Here is a 19,816-nt window from a genome sequence, read left to right as displayed (position 1 = left end):
ACCTGATTGATGGTATGGATATGATCGATAGTAGAGTACCGTTTCCGAAACCCTGCTTGATCCTTTGCTTGATTGCAAGGTTGTCCTGATTCTATTAGCGATTACCTTAGTAAATACCTTGTACGTAACAGACAGTAAGCTGATTGGTCTGTAATTTTTAAGGTCCTTAGAGTCCCCTTTCTTGTGAATGAGGATAATGTTTGCATTCTTCCATGGTTCCGGTACTGTCGATGATACCAGGCACTGCGTATACAGGGTGGCCAGTTTTTCTAGCACGATATCCCCCCCGTCCTTCAGCAAATCTGTAGTTATCTGATCCTCTCCAGCTGATTTCCCCCTTTTCATAGTTTCTAGTGCTTTCTTGACCTCGTCCTTCGTCACTGGTGGAACGTCTGACTATTTTTCCCTACCGCCAATCTCATTACGGTTCTGACTACTTTGGCTACTGTAGAGATCTGTATAGAACTCCTCGGCTACTTTGACTATCTTGTCCATATTAGTGATGACATTGCCAGCCTTGTCCCTTATCGCATACATCTGATTTTTGCCTATGCCCAATTTCTTCTTTACCGCTTTAAGGCTTCCCCCGTTCTTTACAGCATGCTCAATTTGCTCCATGTTATACTTCCTTATATCGGCCACCTTGCGCTTATTGATTAGCTTTGATATCTCGGCCAATTCGATCTGGTCTGTTGGATTGGAAGCTTTCATACTCTGGCGTTTCTTAATCAAATCTTTCGTCTCCTTAGACAGCTTGCCGGTATCCTCGCTAACTATCCTACCGCCTACTTCTACCGCGCACTCAGTAATGATATCTCTGAAATTATTGTTCCTTGCCTCTAGGGTAATGTCGCCATCCTCAGTTAGAGCTGAATACCTCATAATCCATCGCCATCATAATCCATACCAGTTCACGTACTCAGTTGCTAACATTCCGTTAGAATTTGTACATTCATACAATTACTTGGGCGTCACCTTGTGCCAGGATCTCTCCTGGCGCACACACATAACAAACATCATCACATCCGCTAACCGATCATTAAAATTTTTGAAGCGTCATCTACGACATGCACCTCAGAATGTTAAGCTTCTAGCATATAAATCACTTATCAGACCAAAGCTAGAATATGCACCTGCTATCTGGAGTCCGCATCAAGCATATCTCATCACCACACTTGAATCAGTTCACAATCGCGCCACGAGGTTCATTCATTCCGCTTATTCATACATCAGTGTATTAGCACTTAAAGCACAATCAGGTCTAATAACTCTTGCTCATCGTCGTCGCGTTACCTCTCTTTGTCTGTTTCACAAGTGTTTTTACAGTTCACTTTGCCAACCACTCTGCATCACCCCCCCAACCCGCATATCCCATCGCACCGGCCATTCGCTCCAAGTATTTCGTCAACGGGCCTGCACCATCACCTTTTCCGCATCCTTTTTTTCTTCGCACTGCAACAAACTGGAACGGCCTTTCCCACAATGTAGCTGCCATCACCTGCCCATAAAGTTTTCTAAACAATTTATGTAACCATTTCAGTGATATCACGTGATCACTAAAATCAATAATTTTTGTTTTCCCACCCCTTATGTAATACACCACCATGGGGTCTTTAAGGTAATAAAGTGAAGTGAAGTGAAGTGTACAATACGGGAGATCCAGAGGGCCCAGAGGATAGGCAAACACACTCTTGAGCGTAAACGACCGATTATTGTAAATTTTGCGCCATATAAGGACATCGAATTGGTCCTAAACTATGGCAATAAACTAAAAGGGTCCAATTTTGAAATCTCAATAGACTACTCTCGGCGTGTAAGAGAAATTCGGCAAAAGCTATGGGCTGTTGGTAAGCCAAGAAAACTTAACGGCAAAGACAAAGTGGCCCTGACATACGACAAACTTATATAATCAATGGAGAGGTTTTCGTGTGGGATAATCTTATCCAAGCGGTAACTAGACTAGATAAGAAATGACCACTCTTAAGCAATGGGAGGCCTAAACATTCCAAGTGTCCTGTTCTCTTAATAAACTGTCAAAGCATTAAGAACAAAATTGATGAATTCTATGGCCTGGTCCGGATGTTTAATCAAGACATCGTTTTTGCAACAGAATCCTGGCTAGACGACTCAGTAAGGCACAGCAAAGTATTTCTTTCTGCGTAGCAAGTATTCAGAAAAGACAGGAATTCGAGAGGCGGTGGAGTGTTTATCTTGGCAAAAGAATTTTTGCATTGTACTGGAATTGGCATGGAAATCAATGATCACGAATCAGTCTGGTGCAGGCTCACCCCTCCTGATACAGTCGAACCCGGTTATATCGAACCCGGATATATCGAATTTCAGTTATATCGAGCTCACAAAATATCCCCTTGAAAATCCCATGTAAAAGTATAGGAGAGCCGCGTCATATATCGAACTCAATTTCACCGGTCGTTCGATATATCGAACTCCGCACCACGCACTGCAAAGTGTGCCTTCCCCAAAGACGATCGCATCACCCTTGGCCGTTTGCCGCGTGAATTTTCAAGCCACGCGCGGAAGGAATGAGAGGGGACAGTTCGGCAACGGCTGGTCTGGGCAGCGTCGCGCCCATTCCCCAAAGGCGCACGCATCTGCAGTTGTCATTTCCCGCGCGCCAACACATGACCTTTGCAAGCTATGTGCGTGAGTGTGCCCATTCTTTTGCTGAGCTATCTCTCTTCTTCAGTACATGCAACACATGCGCCAAGCCAGCTCAGTCCGTTTTCAGACAGACGTCGGACGCTTCCTCCAGAGTGTGTTGCGAACCCTCTGCATGCAGCGGCGCGGTGGCGGACGTGGCTATGGCGCCTGTGGATGTTAAGAAGCGGCCGCTCTCTCTGTTTTTTTTTTTTCTCTTGCGAGAGTCATCCTTTCTTATCATTGTGCTGTACGCTAATAATAATAATGATAAAGTAATCGGTAATAGAACCAGGACAGCCTTAAACTGCAATCAAGCAAAGGATCAAGCAGGGTTTCGGAAACTGTTCTCTACTATCGATCATATCCATACCATCAACCAGGTGACAGAAAAATGCTCGCAATATAACCAGCCCTTATACATAGCATTCATTGATTACGAAAAAGCATTTGACTCAGTTGAAACCTCGGCGGTGATGCAGGCATTGCGAAATCAGGGGGTAGACGAGCCATACGTGAATGTGCTGGAAGATATATATATTGGCTGCACAGCAACCATAGTTTTGCACAAATAAAGTAACAAAATGCCTATAAAGAAAAGCGTTTTGCCAGGAGACACGATCTCACCAGTACAATTCACAGCTTGCTTAGAGGAAGTATTCAGAGACTTGGAATGGGAGCAGTTAGGGACAAAGGTAGATGGAAAATACTTCAGTAATTTGCGATTTGCTGATGACATTGCCTTGCTAACTAACACAGGAGATGAACTGCAAAGAATGATTGGACCTAGACAGGAAAAGTAGAAAGGTAGGCTTTATATTCAACATGCAGAAGAATAAGGTAATGTTCAACAGCCTAAGGGAGGAACAGCAGTTTACCTTTGGTGGCTAAAAACGTGAAGTAGTAGACGAATATGTCTACTTAAGACCGGCAGTAACCGCAGATCCGGACCATGAGAGGGAAATAACAAGGAGGTTAAGAGTAGGATGGAGCGCATTTGGCAAGCACTTGCAGATTATGACTAGCAGCTTACCGGTATCACTCAAGAGGAAAGTATACAACATTTGCATCTTAACTGTACTTACCTATGGGGCTGAAACGTGGAGGCTAACAAAGAGGGTTCTACTTAAGTTGAGGACAACACAGAGAGCTATAGAAAAAAAAATGGTAGGGGTGAAGAGGGGCTTTTTGGAGGTTATTCGAAGGACTGAGAACGCGACCGATGACATAAGACGATCGTAGAGCGAAGCACAATCTCGTCCGAACAAGACAGTCCGAGCTCTCCGTGCGCGCGCCAGCTGATCGGCGTCTTCATCGTCGTTAGCTTCGGCGCTGTATCATCTTCTTCCTTACAGGGGTAACATTAGGAGATAGGAAACGTGCAGAGTGGATCGGAGAAATAACTAGAGTCACTGACATTCTAGTGGAAATCAAGAAGAAAAAATGGGCATGGGCAGGACATGTAGTACGAAGAAAGGATAACCGATGGTCGCTTAGGGCAACAAGCTGGATTCCAAGGGAAGAAAAGCATAGCAGGGAGCGGCAGAAGTTAGGCGGGCATCAAGTGGATGCAGCTAGCACAGGACAGGGTTAATTAGAGGAATATGGGAGAAACCTTCGCCCTGCAGTGGTTATAGCCAGGCTGATGATGATGATTATAATGATGATGATTTAAATACTTTAGCTGCCCACCTATTACTACCAAATTTCCTCAGGCATTCCTCCTATATATTTTACTCTGAACTTCCCGTACTACGAAAGATGCCCAGGCCATATTTCCCTGTACCGCCTCATTTGTGGTTTTGCCGTAGATGCCCAGCGGCAATCGTCTAACGGCTCTCTGGTTTATTTCTAATGTCGACTGTACCTCTGCTTTTAGGCACGAAACCGCATCTCCGAAAGTAAGCCCGGGCACAATTCCTTTCCAAATACCCCTCAGCACCTAATACCTGTTGTATCCCCAAAATGCCCTACGCTTCATTATCCCAGCATTTCTTTGCCCTTTTGCCCTAAGTGATCGCTCATGCTTTCCAATCCTTCATTTACGCATACCCCGAGATATTTATATTCTGCCACTCTGAAAATCTCATGGCCTTGTATTTTAAGACCCCGCTCGGTTGAGTCGTTGAAAATTATCAAACCCAACAGATGCCGACCCGGCTAAAACTGAAGCATAAAGCGTCCCCTTCATCTCCGCAATACTTAACCGGGGTTTCCAAGTCTTCCTGGCTATCTGCTAACAGGGCAATATCATCTGCATACAATAAACCAGGGAGGCGCTGCTCTACCGCCTTTCCACCTAATCTATATGACAGGTTAAAACCTAGGTTACTGTATTGTTTCCTCCGTTCCAGGTTTATCATATAAAGCATGAACAGCACCGGTGATAGAGGACAGCCTTGTCTTAATCCTTTGCATACTTTGACATCCTTCGTACTTCTTATCCCTTCCCACGTAATTTCTACTTTGTTATCCCGGTATATTTCCTGTAGGAACTCTATTATCTCATAACCGATACCTTCTCCTTTTAATATGTTCCACAGGAGTTCCCTGCTTACGTTGTCGTACGCCCCGTTAATGTCCAGGAATGCCAAGTACAAAGCTCTATTTTCCACTCTAGATATTTCGATGCATTGGGTAAGCACGAACAGGCTATCATCTAAGCGCCTACCATTTCTAAAGCCGTTGTGAAGTTCTCCGAGTATCTTGTTACTTTCTACCCATGCTTGCACCTTTAATTTCACCGCCTGCATGGCTAACCTGTACATAACAGATGTTATGGTAATCGGCCTGTAGGATTTTATGTGCATCATACCTCCTTTCCCTTTATAAATCAAATTCAATTTACTCTGCTGCCAGCTGTCCAGAATTTGCTTATTCGTTATGACTGTTTCCAAAACTTTTAACAACGTTTCCTTACTTCTTGGACCAAGTTCATTAATCAACTTGATCGAAATTGCGTCTATTCCTGTAGATGTGTTTTTAGGAATACAGTCGAACCCGGATATATCGAACTCGATGGGGATCGCGAAATAGTTCGATATATCGATAATTCGATATACAAAAATCGGTTTGTGACGGCACTTACGATGCGAAAAAACGATATCGTATTTGTCGCGTAATCAACCCACTCGCATAATGAACCCACCCTCCCCTTTCGCACCCGAGAATTTGAAAAAAAAAAAAAATGCGTTAAGGCCAGCTCGCTCACATGCAAGCGTTTGAGCGATCTCAGCGATGAGCGGCAGCGATAGAGCGAAAAATTTCAAATTTGTTGGAACTGCGTCCCTTTCGCCGCTCGAGCCGCCGCGGCAGCTCTAAACAAGGTTTCTGTGTCGCCGCGGCAGAAATCGCGAGCGTTTTCGCTTGCATGTCGATGACGCGCGTCACTCCGTTTCGGTCGTCTTATCCACAGCTCATTTCTTGGCAGCGTGCCAAGATGCTGCGCAGCGATAACGTCAGGGTGCGTTTATCTTTTGATAGCTCCTGCGGTGGCGGGGAGCGAACTTGGCAGAGTGCCCTTGATGGCTTGATTGCACAAGCCTGGTTCGTTTTATCACGCCGCACTTCGGGCGTGCGTCATGATCGCAGCAGCTGGCCGCGGGCTTTCGTTGATTCATACATGCAAGAATAAACGAATCCCGCCAAAAAAAAAAAAAGAAAACGAAAAAACTGTCGCTTCTTAACGTCCGCAGCCGCCATATTTTACGCTACGCGGCGCGTACAGCACAACGATAAGCAAGGATGGCTCTCGCAAAAAAAAAAAAAAAAAAGAGAGAGAGAGAGTTGCCGCTTCTTAATGTCCGCAGGCGCCAAAGCCGCGGCGAGCCGCCGCGCGCAGAGGGTTCGCAACACACGCTGGAGAAAGCGTCCGACGTCTGTCTGAAAACGGGGTGAGCTGGCTTGGCGCATGCGTAGCGCGTGCTGAAGGAGAGAGATAGCTCGGCAAAAGAATGGGCACACCCACGCACATGGCTTGCAAGCGTCATGTATTGGTGCGCTGGAAACGATAACTGCAGATGCGCGCGCCTTTGGGGAATGGGCGCGGCGTTGCCCAGACCAGTCGTCGCCGAACTGTCCCCTCTGATTCCTTCCGCGCGTGGCTTGAAAACGTCACGCGGCAAACGGACAAGGGTGATGCGATCGTCTCTGGGGAAGGCACACTTTCCAGTGGAACACTGTCAGTGCGTGGTGCGGAGTTCGATATATCGAACAACCCGTGAAATTGAGTTCGATATATGACGCGGCTTTCCTATACTTTTACATGGGATTTTCAAGGGGATATTCCGTGAGTTCGATATAACCAAAATTCGATATATCCGGGTTCGATATAACCGGGTTCGACTGTATTTTTTTCTGCTTTTTTCCAGTTTAGATTGGTCAGTTCTAAGCTGCTTTGTGTTCTGCTACCTTGTGTTGCTCCCTAATTTACGGAGATACTCTATCGTCGCTCATAAATGACTGATGTAATGTAATGTAATGTAGGTCGCAGCAATGTCTCCCTTTAAACAATTTCCCTCGTTGTCTTGAATCCGGTCCTGCTTTCCTTGATTATTTTTACCTAGCCAGCTTATATGGTTCCAGAATTTTCTTGGTCCGCCTCTACTGGCATCATGTATGTCAGCCATCCAGCGATCGGTGGACTGCTTTCTTTTACTTTGGACGAGGGCCTGTACATCGTTTCTTTCGTCGATACAATTCCCGTTTTTGGTGTATTTCCTCCTGAGATACCTGTGCTTTCTTTGCCTTTCGGTGTTCCCTTGAAGCTGCCCGTCATTGTTCAATGGCTTCCCTGATTTCCTTATTCCACCAGCTCCATGGCTTCCTTTTTCCATTCCAGCGGTTTGCTACTTTAACCTACTTAATTTTTCTCCTTATGAGTAGTTCTACCTGTTCATAATCCCAGTCTTCTGCGGAGCTTTTCTCTATTGCTTCCTCTATGTCTGCTGCTATCTGCACTTTTTTAATCATCGTTCAATTTTCCATTTACGTTTTGTCAAAGTTCCATTTCTCTTTTCATCAAGGGCCTCATCTGCAGACTAATATGTTTATGACCACTTCTCAAACTACACTCCCCTCTTCGTCTATTTCAATCTTTGCGAGCTTGCTATAAATTCTCTGAGACACTAGGCAGTAGTCAATGGCAGTCTGCCTGATCCAGAATTCTCACCTGATTTATCCCTCACATTTTGTTTCTCTATTCACAATAACTAGGTCGCATTGCTCACAGAAATCTAGCATTAGCTTCCCGTTACAATCCGTGTATCCATCCAGATCGACGACGTGGCCGTTCATGTCCCCCAGTAGAATAATATTGGCCTCGTTTGCAAACTGGCTTATATTGTCACTGCGACATTCAATGAGATCCTTGTTTTCCTGCCTGCACTGTTGTGCTATGCCTAAATTGACTATCGTTAACCATGTCCTTATGCCGGCAATTGTTCCCGATACCCAGATATGTTCTTTGCAAGATGATGTTATTCTTTGCTAATTTGTTCCTTGGTATATCAACATGTCTACCCCTCCCCCTTTTTTCTCCGTTGTCATTCTGTTGCACCCTTCACAGACGTAGCCTTATATAAATGGTCCTCTAGTGCAGGGGTTCTCAAACTTTTTTGCTTAGAGGAACCCCAAAAGCCTTCAATAAGACGGCTCCTGTGCTTGTTCTTCAGATAGGCAAGGGCTGAAAATGCCTGTTCACATGCATATGTAGTTGCAAAGGGAAGCAAAATGTCCACTGCTCTTTCGAAGAGGCATGGAAACAGTGCAGCAGTCCCCATCCAAAATGTCATCAAGCCTTCATCATTAAATGTCTCTTTGAGAGCAGTGCTTGCCCTGAGCTCTGAGGGTTCTCACGGAACACAAGAAGACAGCCCGCGGAACAAAGTTTGAGAACCCCTGCTCCAGTGGATGGATGGAATATAGGAGCGTCCCCTTTGAAACAGGGTGGTAGCAGTTGCTATCATGCTCTTTTTTTTCCCCTATATCTTAATTATTGTTTTAGATCAGTTAACTTTACCATCATTCAATTTATTAAATGTTTCTACATTACTAACATTGTCACCTTTCTGCTTTTAAGCCACCAATCTTCCAGTCGTTTTTTTGCTAGCTTCCATCGCAGGTTTATTCCTCCGGCCACTGGTATCTCTAAACCCCAGAGCTTCAGGAACAGTTACTGCACCTGCATCAACTTCCGGATGGATACCATTACATTCGAGTATAATATGGTCAATTGTTTCACAGGAGTTACCACATACAGCACATGCGTCATCTCCATTGTTAAATTTCTTTTTGTAGCTGCGTGTTCTAAAGCACCCTGATCTAGCTTCAAAAAGTAGGGCCCTGCCTCTTGAGTAATCAAAGAAAGCTTCCTTCCTGATATGCCTTTTCCACTTTCGGTATAATTCCACACTCTGTTTCTTTTCTATCGAATTTATCCAATTTTTACCTTCTGTGTTTTTCACCTGTTGCTTAATGCTCTTTATTTCTCCGTCCTTGTGACTAGCATACTTACTAGTTAGTATCCTAGTTCTTTTCCTCCATTGTGAGTCAACGCTTTTTAAGTACAGGTATTTAAATACTTTAGCTGCCCATCTGTTACTGTCCAACTTCCTCAGGCATTCCTCATATAATATTTTACTCTGAGCTTTCCGTACTGCGAAAGATGCCCAGCCCATATCTCCCTGTACCGCCTCATTTGTGGTTTTGCCGTGGGCACCTAGTGCTAATTGTCCGACAGCTCCCTGATGTATTTCTAATGTCAACTGTACCTCTGAATTTAAGCACAAAACCGCAATTCTGAAAGTAAGCCCGGGCACCACCGTTCCAAATACCCCTCAAAACCTCATACCTGTTGTATCCCCACAATGCCCTATTCTTCATTATTCCGGCATTTCTTCGCCCTTTGTCCTTAAGTGATTGCTGATGCTTTCCAATGTATGCCAATCCTTCGTTTACCCATACCCTGAGATATTTATATTCCGCTACTCTGGGTATTTCATGGTCTTGTATTTTAAGAGCCAGATCAGTTGAGCCGCTGAAAATCATCAGACCCGACTGAACTGCGCTGAAACTGAAGCCTAGAGAGTTCCCTTCGTCTCCGCAATACTTAACTAGAGTTTGCAATTCTTCCAGAATCTCAGCTAGCAGCACAATATCGTCTGCATACATCAAACCGGGAAGGCGCTGCTCTACCGCCTTTCCACCTAATCTATATGCCAGGTTAAAACCTAGGTTACTTTCTTGTATCCTCCGTTCCAGGTTTATCATATAAAGTCAAGGTTTGCAGACGCCATCTATTGAGAAAATAAGACTAGCATATGGAAAAATTTCAGTTTTTAAATCATTTCACTGCATTTTCCAACACTGCAGCCGGGTGTTAAAAAGAAGCTTAACACACAGCATTAATTAAAAAGTACACTAGCCTTATTAGCAGAGAGTTGTAACATACCACCAAACTGCGCGAACCTGCCAGTGTGGCCTAGGACAGCGTGCCTAATTCAGGATAAAAATGTCTTGAAAGGCTGCATCTCCATCTCACTCTCCAATCTGGGTCGAGCCACCCGAGTTGGCAGCTCCTGCCAAATCAACAAAGTCAGGTTGTCCCGTGACATCGCACAACCAGTCAAGGCACAGCCGTGTCACCTACCAGTGGCCTTCCCCAGATCGAAATGTGCCAACGTCAATGCCAATGCCAGTAATGCTTTACTTTAGCAGAATGCATCTTCCTGAGCTGGCTCCCAAGACCATGGTGTGCCTGGACTCATCAGGTGATTGAGCAGGTGAAGCACTGTTGAAAGCTAGGGAGTAAATTTCCAGTAGAAATTAATGAGGTCAATGTAGCTTTGGAACGTTTTGCAGTCTCGTGGTTTCAGAGCCAAAAGGACCATTTCAATGCTCTTAGGGCTCGGCTGCTGGCCTTTGCTTGTAATGACGTGGCCAAAGCAAGCAACTGTTTCTTTCATGAATTCACACTTGGCCAGTTTCAGGCGGAAGCCTGCTTCCTGGAGGCGTCCAAGGACACTGCACACATTCTTCCAGTGATCATCATCGGTCCGGCCATTCCCCAAAATGTCGCCGAAGTAAACAGCAACGTGCGGTAGATCACCCAGCAAGTTGTCCATTTCAAACTGAAACAACGCGTGCGCTGACACTACGAACGGAAGCCTGATGAATTGGGAAAGGCCTTTCAGCGTATTGATTGTGACCAATTCCTGCGTCTCTGGTTCCAACTGTACTTGTTGACACGCACTCTTAAGGTCAAGCTTGGTGAACTTAACACCGCTGCTCAGTTTCACAAACAGTTCTTCAATTCTGGGAATCGGATAGCTTTCGCTGATTGTTACTGGATCAATGATGACCTTAAACTCACCATAAGTGCGTACTCTGCCGTCGTGTTTGACCACAGGCACGACAGATGCGACCCACCTCGACGTACGGACACGGCGTACGATGCCTTCCCTTTGCATGCGTTGCAGTTCTTCTATTACTTTGTTTTTGAGTTTAAATGACACCTGCCTCGCTTTAAAGAACTTTGGTATTGCCCCTTCCTGCAGTGAAATCTTGGCCTGTACAACTTTTAACTTACCAAGAGACTTCGAGAAAACGTCTACAAATTCCTTGATGAGGCTTGTCACGGAGCAAACTGTATTAAACTCCTCAGGTTTTGTTATGGTAATTGTGAACACTTCCATCCAGTCTCTGCCCAACAAAGTTGGACATGGTCCTTTCACAATGAACTGTGGTAGCATTGCCTCGTGCGCTCCTAATTTTGCAGTGGCCATACTTTTCCCCATGACTGCCGAGAGCTGCCCCGAATAACTTTTCAATTTGACGCCAGAGTGCTCTAACTGTGCTCATGAAAGCATGACGTTGAACTTATCCTCATCTATGATGGAGACGCTGGCTCCGGTGTCGAATTCCATCAGCAGTGGTACACCATTAATGAAGATTTGGACCTGAATGGGCTCGGGTCCAGCCGCTTGTAACGTCCACGTCGTAAGGTGCGTCTATATCGTTCGTCTGTGGCTCGAAAACCTTGTCCATTTTGTGCATTGATTACGTTCTCATCTGATTTCTCTAGTCCACCGCCGGGTTGGTGCAGACCCTTGCAAGGTGCCCTTGCTGCCCACACTTGAGGCCAACACTAGTCCTGTGCCAGCACGTTGCCTAGTGTTTGTCCCGCATCGCACGCAACCCCACTGCTCAACACGCAATTCTTCTCAGCAGCTGTTCCACAAAATTGGCCGTCCTTATCTCGCTTGATGCCGTTGCTTGCATGCACAATACGCTTGCATCCTTCCTTGCAGCTTCAATGGCAGCCACTAACTGCTTGACCAATTCCAAGGTTAAATTCGCGGCTTCCAGGAGGCGTCTCTGCATTCTTGTTTCCTTAATAGCACAGACAGCCTGATTCCTCATCATGTGGTCACGCAATGCCTGTCCGAAATTGCAGTCATCCACAAGCCTGCTAAGTGCTGATGCAGTCGTTGACAGACTCACTTTCATGCCTCTGCCTCAAGAAAAATTTGAAACTTGCGACGACTTAGTACACTTTGGCTTGAAGTGCGAACTCAAAACTACGAAAATCGCTGTGAGCGTTGCATCCGCATGTTTCGTAGGCGCAAGCAAGCTTCTCAGCAGCGAATATGTTGTCGGCCTGCAGGTTGTCAGGAATATCGTTTTCTGCTTTTCTTCTTTGACGTCGTTGTTAGCAAAATACAGCTGAGCGCGCTCCTGGTACTCCGTCCACTCGGTTGTGTCCACGTCGAACGGTCTCAGCTTGCCGGTGGTCATCTTCACCTGTTAATGGCGCACGCTTGCTACGCACCACACTAAACCAATTTGCAACCAGATCCCACCCTAGCCACAGTTGTCACGTCCACGGTATGGCACGACAATGTCAGCTGTTTAGTGCACACGTCCAACTGACTAGGCTAGCCGCAGCACGTTTATTAATAGCCATTAAAAAAATGCCCCTGCCGGATTGGCAGGTTGTCATAATATAAAAGTAATGTTATGTTAAAACTGTAAATTAAAGCCAAGCCCACTTATAACGATAATGGTTAGAACAATGTATCAGATAATAAGGATAGACTACCATGGCACTGTCAGCTTTTTCATTTTTTTTCTATTGTAAAATAATCTGGCATTAACAATGAGTCGCAATCCATTATCAGTTGAAATAATTAAATCTGGTCCCCAAGAACAAAAATTAAATGCTAGAACTTTTCCAGCTGAGCCATGCTCACAATGCAAAAGTGCGCTCATGAGGAACGGGTGGAGCTGACAGAAGGATCGACCTGGTGCATTGAAAGTCAAAGTCAAAGTGCCATCCCGGCCGTTGGCGCACTTGCCTCGCTGCTCAACAGATGGCGCACCATGTCAAAGCAGCTTTTCGACTCTCTTCTGCGAAAATTCAGCGCGCTGCCGAGAGCAGATTTTCGTCGATTCCGGAAAATCTAGGCAAGTACCGATGCTGAATCACTTATTAAATAACGCAGACCATATTTTGCTACTTTGTGAACATTATTTCAGCTCGAATAGTGCAGTAGATTTCGCATAGGATTTTTTTTAAACCCGGGCCTCAAATATTCAAGACCCTGTAGACCCTGTAGACACCTGCAGTGATGTGAACCAGTTAAAGCTGGCTGATTTTCTCCTTGAGCTCACCTGGTGGGCATCCCTGTCCGTCTCCAGTTGGTCGTGCAGCTCCTGCATGTGGTACAGTGCAGCACGCACAGCCTCCAGCTCCCGCTGCAGGGACGCGCGCTGCTCCTCCAGCTTTGCCCGCATGTCGCTCTCTGCACACGAGGACAGGGCACCCTAAGCGTAAGGTAGGCTGAACCGGCACTAGGCCACTGTGACATTCTTGATGGAAATTTGTACCCACAAGAAAGATAGGTGCAAAAGGCACTATCCTGTAAATGAAAAACTAGCACAAACACATTATAGTCCGATGATGAAATCATTTTATGCCCACCCCTCCTTGTGTTATGAAATATATACCCCACTAGCCCCCATCCTGTGAAACGATGAAACCAGTTGGCATGCCCTTTTATGTCCAGGTTACCAGAGAGAGAGATTTTATTACTGGCGTTCCCAGCAAGATTACTTGTCATCTCCCCCCCTGCAATAATGCCTTCGGGGGCTGCAGGAACCTGTAATAAATAAATAAATAAACTGCAGGTCAGGAGCCAATTTACTGGCCAGTAATTCATTAACTGAAGCCGTGATTAGAGACTGCTTTCAGACTAGAGGTGGAAACAGCAACCGCTGACGTCCTGCCATTAATGACCTGCCTTCCCGAGTTGACGTCATCAGCTGGACTATACCTACTGCAGTGCAAAGGACCCTCCCATATTCCTCCAATTAACCCAGCCATGTGCCATTCATCCACGATTGTCGGGGGCTACGGGCTCGACCAGCAAACAGCTGCTCCTTTACACTGTGCATTAAAAAATGCACCTTTTTGGATTTGGCCACGTTCGGTTTAGCATGCCAAAAAAGTCAGGTCATGTCTTCAACGAACACCATAACGCTTTCATTTGGCCTCTGGATTCGACACTGGAGAGGTTCTGCAGCTCGAAGAGTTCGACGTTACTGTGGTATATAAATCTGGCCAAAACACACCGAGACAGACTGTCTCTCGCGCGCACCACTGCCACTCGACATGGCTGACGATGGTCTGGACGAGACCTTCCTTGGAGTAATAACATCAACCTTTGTGCAATGTACTGTCTTTTCATCGCCGCCGCAACCCACTCGTATCCCTTTATCAAATTGCCTCCGTTCCCGTGCTACCAGTGCTATCGTACAAATACCTCTGTGTGCTGATTTGTCCTGGAAAACTCATATAACTAACAACATTTCTTCAGCTAACAAATCCCTTGGTTTCCTAAGACGTCATCTTCGCGATGCTCCCGTGCACGTTAAGTTACCAGCTTACGAATCACTTGTGAAACCAAAACTAGAATGTGCATCACCCATTTGGCGCCTACACCAAGCTTACCTCAGCAATGCACTAGAATTTTTGCAGAACCGCGCCGCCAGGTTTATTCATTCGTTATACATTACAGCACCAGGGTATCATATCTGAAATCCCTTTCAGATTTACAGCCACTCGAGATACGCCGCTGCAGAGCCAGTCTTTCACTATTTCACAAGTTTTTTTACAGCCATCTACAAACTGCACCCTATATGGTCCCACCGGCACGCATATCTCACCGCACTCTCCACCATCTTCAGATCAGCCGTCCACGTGCACGAATCGTCACCTTCGCAAACTCATTTTTTTCACGCGCTGCTGTGGACTGGAATAGCCTTCCCGAAGAGATTGTAACCACAACCTGTCCAATAATCTTCGCACAAAAAGCCTACAGCTATTTATCATCATAACACATGACTTCGTACCATCTCATCCAAAACTTGTATCCACCCCTTATGTAATGCTCCTCAAAAGGGGTCTTTAAGGAAATAAAAATGAAATGAAATGAAAATGACAAAAACACATTTCAATTATGTTACAGCCCATGAACAACAATGCAGCAACAATACATCACTAATATATAAGAAAAAAAGAAGTCTGCACAACAGTGTGATTATAACACGGGCAAAAAAAAGGTCTTAGTATAACTTCTTCCTGGGCAAGTTGGTACATACTGAGCATTATAAAGTTAGAGCGCAAAAAAACAACCACACACAGACACTAACGACACAGCACTAGCACTCACCACCAACTGATTTATTGCCGGAAGGTGACACCTTATATACGGTGAAAATTGAGCAAGAAAAAAGTATGGAAAAGTAACATAACAAAAATTGATAACTGAACCGACAAAGCGGTGCGCACATGCAGGCAAGAAGCAATCAAAATTTAAATTTTTCTTTAAATTTTTCATCTTTTCATCAGATAGTGAAATTCATTGTCAGAAAGAGTTACGGACAAGGTGCTGATGCACTCACCGTCCGTCACATGTACTCACCGTCCGTGCATCAGCATCCGGTCTGTAACTCTTTTTGACGCTGAATTTCACTATCTGGAATCAGCTAACTGTTGAGATGAAAAAATTTATAGAAAAAAATTAAATTTTGATTGCTTCTTTCCTGCGCGTGCACACCGCTTTGTCGGTTCATTTTATCAATTTTTGTAATGTTACTTTTCCATACTTTTAAGGCGAAAGCCTTTACTGCCTCATCATTGTCTTCAGCAAAAGTGTCATGGTTTGTCTGGTTGGCTCTGGTTGGTCGAGACTGGATGACGTCATGGAGGTCTCGACCAATCACAGAGCACCACGACAGTATAAGCGAATGCGTGCCTTATATGGCCATATGTCAATCAATAACAAATTTTCAATGAATGACTAATAAATAATTAACTACTAATTACTAATTAAAAACTAATTATAGATTGCTAATTACTAATTCGTTACTACTCACTGATTAATTAAATATTAGTGACAGTTGCGTGATATATTAGTTACTAATTAATGCCGCACACCCAGTAAAATCAACCACACAACAGTAAACGTAGATCAACTGCGAAGATCTGCGGAGCATGATCTCGTCGCTGCCAAGCAGAATGTACTGAATAAATGCCCTCGCAGAATGAAAGTGTAGTTGCTCGCTTTACTCGCAGCAGCATTCATCATCGCTACGTGCACAACAGATGCGTAGCAGAATGCAGCACTGAAGCTTTCGCCTTTCATCACTTTAGTTGCCAAGGTGTCCTCGAATTTTTCTTGCTCTTTTCGCCATATATAAGGTGTCACCTTCCGGCAGTGAGCACTAGTGATGTGTCATTAGTCTGTCTGTGTGTAGTTCTTTTGTGCTCTAACTTTATATTGCTCAAAAATGTCTAACTCTGGAATAAAACCACCTGACCCCTGCAAACTTCCTAACCTCATCCACCCACCTAATATTCTGCCGCCCCCTGCTACGCTTTCCTTCTCTTGAATTCGGAATTATTACTTTCATAATAATCCAAAATGATGGGTTTGTTATGGGAGAAAAAAAATGATGCTGTTGATGAAAATGCCGGATAACTAGACAAACAGTCTAATGCCAGAAAGTAGTGATTTCAATAACGTTACTGCTAAAAACAAAGGCTTTGCTAGCATTAACTCAGCGCTAACTCAGTGTCACGGCTTATTCACAGCATAATGCCCGCATACTGACTAACCCTCACTTCTTTTAGCTCGCTAAGGTCTAAACCCACTATCTGCTCGAGCAAAACAAGCTCAACTAAAACTTTTTTAATACTCTGCACAGTCAGTGCAAAACTGACATTACCGAGTACATATCATATTCACAGTCTAGAATACCACGGCACCAGCATGAGCATACGGTAATAGTGTGTTCTTTCGTTAACAATGCCTTCAGGTATACATTCTTTATTCTTTCAATAAGAGAATGGTATAAATTAAACTCATCGCTAAAAAGCACAAATTCATTGTCGCAGTTTGTACCCCAGCAATAATTAGTCACAAGGTATCACTAACTCTTGTATGTATTCATTTCTGGTCCTCATTCACACGACACTGACAATATATAGCATTAACAGTATGTACTTTGGTTATTGTTCCATAGCACTGATTGTTCTAACAATATTAACAATATTAATAATAATAAAAATAATAATAATAATTGGCTCATAGGAAACGAAAGGCACAGTATCTGTCACACTTGTTATGTGGCCACCTGAACCGAGCCATAAGAGAAGGGAAGAAGGTGGGAGTGAAAGCAGAAAGAAAGAGAGAAAGAGGACCAGTAGTGGAGGGCTACTCTGAAGCCCTCCACTAAGGCACCCCTATCTCTCTCTCCACTTTCACTCCCACCTTCCTCCCTTCCTTACCCCACGGTTCAGGCGTCCACAGAACAAGTGTGACAGATATTGTGCCTGAGCCAATTATTAGTATTGTTATAATAACTATCAATACTACGGAACAAAAATCGGAGTACACAACATTATTCCTAGGCATTGTCAGTGTCGTGTGAACGAGGACCGGAAATAAATACATACATGAGTTAGTGATCTCTACAAGAAGTGCTCGTGTACTCTTGCGACTAATTACTGCTGGGATACGAACTGCGACAATGAATTTGCATTTTCTTTAGTGATTAGTTCAGTTCATGCCATTTGCTTATAGTCCGAGGAAAGAAAGAATACCTGAAGGCATTGTTAAAGGCAAATACTCCGTTACAGTTCTTTTATTTTTCTGAAATGTGACTGTGCTGTCGTTTTTTTATTCTGGTTCTGCTTTTTATTACGAAGAACTGTATAGTATTTCGTTGTTTGGACTTTTTCGACTGCTTTAATATTTTCAAAAGTTCTTATGTAAGCAAGTACACAATATGTCTGTTTTTTCCAGCCTGCTATGGTCTCGGCTGAGAGTGGCGGTATTGTTAAACAAATAAATAAACTCAGTGAAGCAGCAAGTTAAATAACTTGAGTTAATTGACTCCACTGATTGTGGCAGGTGGCTGTTGGCAGGTGGTTTTAGAATGCCACTTTTTGAAGGAGGCAGAGTTTTCTGATGTCACACACCTTGGTAACCAACTAGTAATTGACCGTGTCATCTGTCACCTGCCAGGCCACTGGCAGAGGGCGGTCATTTTCGCTTGCACAGATAACTTTGTTGCATTAATACTAACTGACAGGCATGGCCACAGACTGGCACAAACGCTGGTATGGAAACCATAGAGTTGCTTACACTCTTAACTAGAGGGAAAGCAGAGGGCGCTGCACTTCAGCCACCATGGGTGCGCGAAGAATCATGGGTCATTGTGCTACTTGGAGCGGGGCAGTTGGTTTTTCTCGAATGCATGAAGTGGTGTTACTATCATGTTTCTTTTTCATTGTCATCATCCTCTCAAGGTGAGGACATAGACTGCAAAAGCCATAGTAGTGAAGGCGCAAAAGCAGACGTCGCCAATAAAAGGTTTCTGTTTCCCGAAATGCCACTAAAAACTTCCTTAAGTAATTGTGCGGCCATAAATATTTTCAAAACGTTTTTTCCTTTCAAAGTGTGCCTATTAAGGGCAAAATATTGGTATTTTTGCTGCTCAAAGCTAAGCCAATAGAAGAAAGAGCCATCGCTTATATTGGATAAATTTCACACTGACATGAGGGGGGGGGGGGGGGCTGTTTCTCTCTCTTATTCCAATTTATAGTCACAATGTTAGGACATTGTTTATGGTAGAACAACATTTATATTTGCATTAGTTTTGGTCAAAAGTTGTAGTTCTGCACTCGGTAGGTATCCGGCCCATGATGCTTTGGGCACCCCTGGGGGCTGGACCGGTCGTCAAGAAACTCCATGTAAACTCCCATAGATGGCGACACGGCTTTCCCTCTAGGTAAGAGTAAGAAACTCTATGATGGAAACCCCCCCAGGCTAGAACCACCCACCTTGCTCTTGGCTGCGCAGCTGTTGCTCGTTGGCTTGTGTCAGCTTGGCCTGCAGCTCGGACACCTGGCGCCCACTGCAAATAGCACCAGCTCAGGGCATCTGTCACTCTCCTCCGCCAGTCAGATGCAATCACCGATATTTGCCCACCTATTCGATTCCAGGTAACTGTTTGAAAGGTCATGCCTCCATAGGCACACAGAATCTGGGCTTGGTATACTATAATGCTGAGGCAATTAGAATAACAATCATCATCATCATCATCATCAGCCTGATTATACCCACTGCAGGGCGAAGGCCTCTCCCATATTTCTCCAATTAACCCGGTTCTGTGCTAGCTGCATCCACTTGACCCCTGCGAACTTCTTAACCTCATCTGCCCACCTAACTTTCTGCCGTCCCCTGCTGCACTTCCTCAACTTAAGTAGAACCCTCTTTGTTAGCCACCACATTTCAGCCCCATAGCTCAGTACAGGTAAGATGGAACCTATTGTGCAATAGTTACAATAGGTAAAAACTATAAAGCTGAAAAATGCCAGATGTAGAGGGCCTTGATGCGAAAATCATTAAAAACCAAATTGCAAATGTGATCGAAGGTGCCCAAAAGAGTAACTAAGTTTTTAAAGATTTTAGCCTCTTTTGGGCATTTTGAATTTCATTTGCCATTTGGTTTTTAATGGTTTTTGCATCAAGGCCCTCTATATTTTTCCGCATCTTTCAGTTTTACAGTTTTTACCTCTTTTGTGTTTTTT

The 19,816-nt window shown here is 44.5% G+C and overlaps 1 protein-coding gene across 8 annotated transcripts in view; it reads right to left on the bottom strand.

The window, feature by feature from the left end:
* Positions 1-19,816, bottom strand: part of LOC146201321 (uncharacterized) — a 464,239-nt gene that overhangs the window by 224,811 nt on the left and 219,612 nt on the right. For all 8 annotated transcript variants that reach the window (XR_014705310.1, XR_014705311.1, XM_084595762.1 and 5 more), the window contains 2 exons: positions 19,067-19,140; positions 13,330-13,460 (listed from right to left, as the gene is read on the bottom strand). Coding sequence is in view for 6 of the 8 variants with exons in the window: in XM_084595762.1 (XP_084451888.1) it covers positions 13,330-13,460; positions 19,067-19,140 (205 nt within the window). In the remaining 2 variants the exon portion in view is untranslated. The remainder of the gene's footprint in view (positions 1-13,329; positions 13,461-19,066; positions 19,141-19,816) is intronic.

The sequence above is a fragment of the Amblyomma maculatum genome, chromosome 2, assembly GCF_055883805.1.
Source record: "Amblyomma maculatum isolate TAMU_Amacu chromosome 2, ASM5588380v1, whole genome shotgun sequence".
Lineage (NCBI taxonomy): Eukaryota > Metazoa > Arthropoda > Arachnida > Ixodida > Ixodidae > Amblyomma > Amblyomma maculatum.
Note: the sequence above shows the minus strand (reverse complement) of the source record. Positions and strands in the feature narration are given on the sequence as shown.